Source organism: Condylura cristata, unplaced genomic scaffold (genome assembly GCF_000260355.1).
Source record: "Condylura cristata isolate star-nosed mole 26May11 unplaced genomic scaffold, ConCri1.0 scaffold00020, whole genome shotgun sequence".
Lineage (NCBI taxonomy): Eukaryota > Metazoa > Chordata > Mammalia > Eulipotyphla > Talpidae > Condylura > Condylura cristata.
The window spans coordinates 960534-968868 of NW_004567121.1; the positions used below are offsets into that span (position 1 = coordinate 960534).

The following is an 8335-nucleotide window of genomic DNA, read 5'->3' on the forward strand; positions in this document are numbered from 1 at the left end:
AAAAAAAAAAAAAAAAAAAACAGAACCTATCATATAGTAGTAACAATGTTAGCCAATGTCATTATTTTTTAGCAAGCATTAACATATCTCAAGTCTAATCATCTCTGAAACTAACCAGGTTGGGAACTTAAAATACTAAACTAGGCCCACTGTGTCCTACAATTCCAGGGGGTATGTATATACAAAATAATATTCTGGAAAGGCCTCCCTGGTGGCACAAGGGGTTTTGTCAGCACTATAAAGCTATCATCAGCCCCTGTAGCATGAGTTCGATCCCCAGCCAGGGAGCTGACCCACATGGCACAGCAGACCTCTCCTGTCTTACCCACTGCTTCCCTCTGCAATATATTTCAGTAAAACTGCCAGTTCTGCTCCCCACTCAGTCCCTGGTGAATCTTCTCACCCCTTTACCTCTGCCCTACTCCCCAGCTCTTATATGCATAAATAAAACCTTAAAAAAAAAAACTAAAAAGAATATTCTGAAAATCCTGGAAAATTCAAAATCACTTACTTCTGTGAGGTTTGTTCATAACCCGATCTCCTGTCTCTTTAGTTGAAAATTAACAGACTCAAATGTTCAGGCAGATCACCTAGTGAGTGAAACAGACTTCTAGTGCTGAGTTTGCAAAGAAAGTATGAATGACAGAACTGTGGAGGGCATGAGACAAGTCTAATAGCATTTAAAAATGAATATATTTAGACATCCTGGCAGGCAAATAACAATGTGGCTAAGTTTTAGGCTAAGGCCACCTCTGTGACAACTGCAAACTTTCATTCATGTTTTTCTGTCCTAATGTAGTATATTCTATAGTCCATTTACAACCCTTACCTGCTCTGTGGTCAGAGCAGATTTCTTGAAACTATTTCCTTCTCTGGCTTCTAGAAAATTTCTATCTCCTTCATGGTCTACTACACATGTTACAGATAATCACATCACTTCAACCAATACCTCTGTTAAAAACTCCCAGATCTTTATCTCCAGTTTTATCAAATACTAAAACTATCTCATCAGTTTTACCCTTTGTCTGTTTCTCAGTATCAATGCTTTTGATCAGGCCTTCATTACCCAATTTCTAGAGTTTTATAGTAGCCTTTAACTCATTTTTCCTTCATTCATGCTCCATATCTATTACATCAGTAAAACCTACTGCCTCTACCTGCAAAGCATACCGAAAAATCTATTTCTACTTCTCTGGTCTAGAAACCATCATCACCTATCACAAAGATTACTGCTTTTCTACCACTCTTTTACCAAAGCAAATCTGGTCCTCTTTTGTTCAGATCCCCAAGAGACTTCCAAATCAAGAAGAGTGCAATCACATTTCCTTACAATGGCTTACAAGGCCATACACAATCACCTCTGTTGCTTTGTCTAACTCCAACTCTTAACATTATTCTTGATCATTTTCCTCGGCTGTGCTACTCTCACATTTTTTTTTCTTTAGATAAGGTTCATTGCTGACTTCAAGCATTTCCCACTTTCTGTTCCCTTTATCTATAAATGCTTTTCCCCACATGTACTGGAACTGGATTGTTCTCTCATTTCAGAGCTTTGCTCAAAGGTTACTTTTTCAATAAATGTTTGCCTGAACACTCAATTTAAAGTAGAAATGCCTTCCCCACACTTACAGGAGGTTCCTTTCTTCTTTATCATCACCTAACACATTCTTTGTGCTTGTCTCTTCAAAGAAAATGCAAGCTCCATTAAGGCAAGAATCTCACCAAAAATAAAAAATAAATTTAAAAATGCATCTAATTATTTTCCTGCTTCAAAATCTATGATGAGATCTTCATATCCTTTGGAGTCTGAATCCAAATTCATTTAAGTCTTTTTCCTCACTCCAAAATATGGTATACTGTTCATTCACTAACACTTTTATCTTCCTTGAACCTGCCATGCCATTCCATTTCTTCATGGTTTTCATCTACTTCTGCTCTCCTTGCCAAACTTATTCATCCTACAGACCTAGTTATTCCATGAGGCCTAGTTATTCCATGTTAAGCTAGCTGCAGCTGCCTCAGCACAAGTTTGATCCCCAATCAGGGAGGTGACCCACATGGCATGACAGATCTCTCTTGCCCGCTGCGCCCCTCAGCAGTGTACTTCATCAATATGCCCGTTCTGCTCCCCACTCTGTCTCTGGTGAATCTTTTCATTGCCCCTGCAACTCTGGCCTGTACCCCAGCTCTGTATGCATAAATAAATAAATAAATGAATGAATGAATGAATGAATGAATAAATAAATAAATAAATAAATGTTTTTTCAAATAAAAAAGTCTGTTGAGTGAAAATGATTAAATTTGAAAGTGATTGAGATAATCTTTGGGGGGAGAGCCAGGAAAAATGTCTTAAGAGCTAAAGTGCTGCCAATCATCAAACCTGAACATAATGTAAATCTTGAGTTTTTACATTTGCTAAAAAAATCTCACTCTGATAGTTTTAACAACACTTAATAATATGCATATCAAAAATAATAATAGAATTTTCTTTTTGCAAGATGAAGAGTTCTGGAGGTTAGTAGTGTAACAGTGTCAGTGTACTTAATACTACTAAACTATACACTTGAAAACAGGTCAAATGGTAACTGTTTTTTGCTTTGTATATTTTACAACTAAAAATAAAATTTATTAAAGGCCTAGTGAGAAAAGGCATTTACTTTAGCAAATATACTAATTTACAAAGCAGATATTACATAGAGTACTAAGTAAACTGATGTGACAAACAGTATCTGCACATTTAAAATGAAGTTATTAATTTGTTAGAGTGGGAAGAGAGACTGGAGATAATGTACCTATTTTTCTGAAGTAAATAAGCATGGAAAACAGAAAAGGTTTTAATCAAGTTAGAGGAAAACTAGGATCAGCACCTAGGTTTTAGAGTACAGAGCTCTTTTCAAATGTACTACATCACAGTCCCAAGTAATTCAAGATTTATTCTATTACTTCCCTGTGCAAACCTCATGAAGAGTGAAAATAATACTACAGGTAGAAGTCTGCATATCTGATCTCTCTCTGTGGGATCTCAGACAAGTTACCCAACTCGTAATACTATCCTGCTTTATTGAATCAATGTGTGAATCAAATGAAAATCCTGTTAAAAATGGAAAGTATAATCACTATCTCCATTCTTTCAGATTCTCTAGTATAGTTTTGGCCAGGAGAAGGAGAGAGAAAAGGGAAGAGATATATACCACAACAATTCTAAGAAGCTTTGTTATTATTTTACATACGGAAGAAAAGCAGGAAGGGGACTAATAGCTGGGAAGAGAGTTCATGATGAACAACAACAAAAAAAATCTCCAACATGAAACTATCCATAACACCTATCAATAAATGACTGAAATTCACAAGCTCTTATAGTATTTATATATAACTCTTCTTATACCCAGTGTAGGCTAAAAAAAACTTTCTACCTTTAGGATATTTCAGAAAATTATGTTACTTGGGTATGTATTAACCTTTCCTACTTTACTGTAATGTGTCCAAAGCAGGGACTCACAGTATTTAGCCCTTAAGAGTTGTCTGTAAGTTGCTGAGTCAACATCCAGCTGATAAGTGGTTGGAGTTGTGGCTAAGAGTAAATGAATGAAAGGGAAGAACTAACTGCATAAAGAGAGAGCCAAGAATTTTATCTCCCCTGATTTCCCCAACTCCTTCACCTCTATTTATTTCTACAGACCTATGCGGAAGTTCTTGAGTATTATTTACATACCAGTTTTTAAATAGGTATTTTTATATTAAAACACTCCATAAAACTACAATGTTTTTCCTTCAATATTATCAATAAAGACTTAAAGGAAACAAAACCAACGGAGTATTTTTAATAGCTAACTTATGTGGCAAACAAATTTATATCAAATGTTCACATATAAAACGTGTTTTTTAAAAGGAAAAATTTGTGAATTCTGTGAATCTATATTTTAATTTAGAATCTCATTCTCATGTAAACTGTAATAGTGATATTTTAATCAAAGCTTTTGTAAATAAAATTTTTTTCTTGCAAAGAAATTTTAGTTTTCAAAACTGTCAGAAAAATATGCTGAGACAATGCCTAGCTCCAAATACAAAAATTCACTCATCTTTCCCCCACCTAATTTTTATTACAGTATAAACTAAATATGGAGGCACAGAATTTTTTCCAAAAAATTCTTAAGAATCACTTAGGGTGCCGGTTAAAAATAGATTCCCACAATCCTTGGAGATGCTGACTCAGCAGCTCTTGGAAGAAAAAAATCTTTATTCCTCAAAGTGATTCTGATAATCAGTAAGACTGGGAAACACTGATATAGTCTGGTAGTTCTCAATTTGGTACATATTAGAATTACCTAAAGAGATTTTAAAAACTTAAAATTCAGGTGGAGGTTCCATTCATAGACCAAAAGACTTTCCAGTTTGTTAACACCCACCCCAGAGAGATGGGGCTCTAACTGCAAACTCTGGGCAACACAATTTTGTAAAGCTCCTTAGAGATGCTGAGAACAGTTGATGTTTTAGAATTCTCCCAGGGCTCTCTTATCAAGAAACTAGTTTTGTTCCTTTTCCCAATACCAGCAAAGCTGAAGTTAGAACCATTTCTCCTGATATCTAGTTTACTTTGTTTTTTGTTTTTGTTTTGTTTTGTTTTTTTTACATAGTTGTTTCCTCTTAGGTTGACAAAGTGTGAAAAAGATAAACCATCTTTTTACCTTAAACCAATAGTGCCATTTAACAACTGGATGAATTAATATGCAGCTAACTTTTTTGCTTCAGAAATCACTGGAAAATGTTATTTTTCTTAGTCCTAATATAAAACAAGATTAAATGCTACTACTACTTAATCTCTAATTCCTACTACTAAGTGGTTAGTATATTTTACAAAGAATTCTTGATACTTCTTTAACTTCTAAATCAGTACTTAAAATTTTCAAATTAAAGTCTGATATTACCATCACTTACTAGGAAAATTATTTCATATCCAAATTTGGCGACACATTACATAGAATTATTACATACCTAAATGAAGTTACTCTGCAAACTAACAGACTTCCATTTTCCATACAAGTCCTCCTGTCACACACATCCCCCAAATTTCAAGTTGCACTAGTCTCAATACCCATTGATTTGTTCACAGGTATTCAAAATAGGAAATTTCTCACGAAATTGGCTAGTCCATTTCAAGAACTGTCTTAATAACAGTGTAAGAAAAAAATCACGAAAAATGTGTTATGTTTGAGTTTATGTACTCAGAATTTTTATTTAAGGTGGTTTTTACTTTCTAATAATCATGTTTGGCTTGCTTTCTGGCAATCTAAGTCTACTTTTATAATTACAGTACCAAAGTTTTTAAAATGCCATTTTCTATCCTTCTCAAGTTTGCCAAATATTTAAGTACTTCAGATTTCAATTATGTTTGTAATCTGTGCTTTTGGGTTTCGAACGCTTTAGCAAAAACAGATCACATTACTCTACAGGTAAATTTTCTGCAAATTGTACATTGTCTAAAGTACAACGTCTATGTTTGACTACTTCTAGCTACACAGGCGTAACTTCAAGTTCCAGATTCTGATGCAATGGATTTTGTTTCAGTAATTTTAATGAACACAAGCACTCCTTTAAGAACAAAATTTAGTGATTTAGACAGCAAAAGAAATTAAAAACCTCACCCAAACTTAAATATGCCATTTGTTATTTAAAATATATAAATACTCCCAAACCATTATTTGGAACCAGGAATTGGGCCCTTAAGGCATCGCAAAAACTAAAAACTCAGAAGCTCAGTTAAATGTTCAAAGGATACAGTGTTTAGAAAACAAGGGCACATAGTGGAGATGGTAACTTAGGAGACAACTGCACTACACTAAGGTCTGCAAAGCCTAAGTATTTTGTGTCCACATTTTAAACTTGAAACTTGCCCTTGCAAATTCAAAGGAGACAGACTGTATAAAACACATGCAGCCTTTTGGGGTTGCTGCAAAATTTCCTCAAACTACACCAAACAAAACCAAACCCCCCCAAAACCAAGCATGTTTATTTTTAAGCGTGTGCTAGGGTAGTAGGCAAACCCCAGTTATTAGAAACTCTTGGCTGGTACTATCTGGAAGGGAAAGCCAGCCCCTGGGCTGGAGATGCTGCCTTTCAGCCCGGGCTGGACCGCGGCTCCGAGCCAGCCGGCACGCGGGAGCCGCCCGGCTCAGACGATGCCCGCCCGGGGGCGGGGGGCTCGCACGTGCCGGCCGGGGGCGGGGCCGGCGCGAAAGGACCCTGGCGCGGGAGGCTGGGCGGCCGGGCCGACCTCCCCCGCGGCCGCGATCCTGGGTTTACATAAGGGCGCACGTCATGGAACTGATGGAGCCACACAGAGACGTCTAAGTCATGCAGGAGGCGCGCGGCCCCGGCCCGCTCCCGCCGCCCCAGACCCCTCCTCTCATCCGACAGAAAGACAGACAAGAAGGGTTCCCGACCTGTCGTGCCCTGCATGTTCAGAGTCTGTCATGTTTGGTCAAGAACGGGGCGGGGCTGGAGGGCAGGTCTGCGAGGCCGGCGGCAGCGGGGCGCGGGGTGGACCCCTGCCCCGCGTGCGGGTACCTGCTCCCGGCCACCGCCGAGAGGTGACGAAGTGGTAAAAACTCACGGTTACTAGTGAGCGACACAGACACAGACTTTCCAGTCTATTAACAACCACGCCAGAGAGATGGGGCTCTAACTGCAAACACTGGGCAACGGCCCCGCGCTGCCGGCGCTGCCGCTTTAGTCTCTATTCGCCGCCGGTGGCTGAGGCTTGGGAGCGGGCGGGCAGGCGGCGTGCAGCGACGCGGGGATTTGGACAGTGGCCGTAACGGTGATTTCTCCTCACCAACATGGCGGCACCCGAGACAGCGGCTCGATAAAATGGCGCCTGCCGCAATACCTAGCCCGGGACTAAAGGGCAAGAGAGATTCCTCCGCGTGCCGCGGCCCTTGCCCAGCCCGTCGGGGCCGACGGCGTTGGCTATTGGAGGAAACCCCCTGTCAATCACCTCCAGGGGCGGGTTCCCACTCTTTTTAGTGCGGTGGCGGAGGCGGCAGCTTGATGCTGGGGCTGGTCGGCGCCAGGGGAAACTTCGGCGGGGGGGAGGCGGGTTTCGAGGCCCGCGTTCTCCGCCTGCGCCTGCTGGCCCGGCCCAAAGAAGCCGCCACCCAAAGGAGGAAGAGTTGTAGAGGCCTCGTGTTAAATGGTCCCCAAAGCTTTTGCTGGTGTAGGCAGACATGAGATAATAGCGAACGCGGCTGTTAAATTACCTTAAAAAAAAAAAAGTTTCCTAAATGATGCGGAAATGTGCTTTGTTCTTGGAGGACGTGGCGTGGTCGCATTTTTATAAAGGTTTTGCTCAGAATCGCATAATTAAGGATAACCTTAACCTACAACTTTAATGTTTAGTGCTAAATTTATACGATTTAAAGTAATTACTAAGAATTACAAATTTTAAACCATTTTGCAAAGATCCTGAATTTTTACGTGTACAGGATACAAGATCACTATAAATAGAAGCAACTGGGGGTTGCCTTTCTTTACATTTATGAAGTGACTGTTAAAGATATTTTAAAGTCATTGTTTCGCTTATTTGCAACGTGAAGTCCCTTGTTCATTAAGATGAGTAATATGTCCAAGTATTCAGATTCTTTTAGTGATAATTTAAGCTGGGTCCTGGGCTAGCACCCCAACCCTGCCAACATTTTCTTTGCCACAGTAGCATTGATGGAGGAAGGAATGCTGGGGAAGCATTACAAGATTGAGTCGCACTAAGGGGACAGGTATGTCCCCTTGGCAATTGACATAGCCATAAAATCAAGGTCCTCAGGCGCCAAAGCCAGATGCCGGGATGTCTGCAGGAGGTCCCAGCCGATGACAGACTGTTGGGGGATGTGCCTGAAGCTCAGACACAAAAGGTAAAAGATAAGGACTTCGAGATGAAGCTTATCAGAAACTCCCGTCCTTTCAGATTCTATCCAAAGTCAAACCTAGGCTCACAAGGTGTGAGCCCCTCCCAAAGAGAAGCTGTCTATATCAGGGCTGTCTCCACCAGCGGGGGGGTGGGGTTGGGGTGAGGGGCACTCTGCCTATCTGTGACTGAGCAGGTGCTTCTTTCCACCCACTCTCCCTCTGCAGGGCAGCAGCCTCCCACCTACCTGTGACCCTTCGGGGACTTCTCTGCACTGACCTCCCTCAGTGGAGGCTGCTCTGCTAAGACCACCTTGCCTGCAATCATGCAGGACCCTCTGCAAACCTGTCCCTTTCCAGGCAGCTCTTCCGGCCTGCTAGCCAATGCAAGTGTCTTTTCCTCTCCTGTCTCTTTCTAATAAACTTACTCTTTAAATAT

The 8335-nt window shown here is 40.5% G+C and overlaps 1 protein-coding gene across 1 annotated transcript in view; it reads right to left on the bottom strand.

Moving 5' to 3' along the window:
* ZC3H6 (zinc finger CCCH-type containing 6) overlaps positions 1-6859 on the bottom strand; it is a 46113-nt gene extending 39254 nt beyond the window's left edge. Inside the window, exon 1 of the mRNA XM_004686107.2 lies at positions 6441-6859. Coding sequence (XP_004686164.1) covers positions 6441-6472 — 32 coding nt within the window. The 5' untranslated portion in view covers positions 6473-6859. The remainder of the gene's footprint in view (positions 1-6440) is intronic.
* Positions 6860-8335: the final 1476 nt, after the last annotated feature.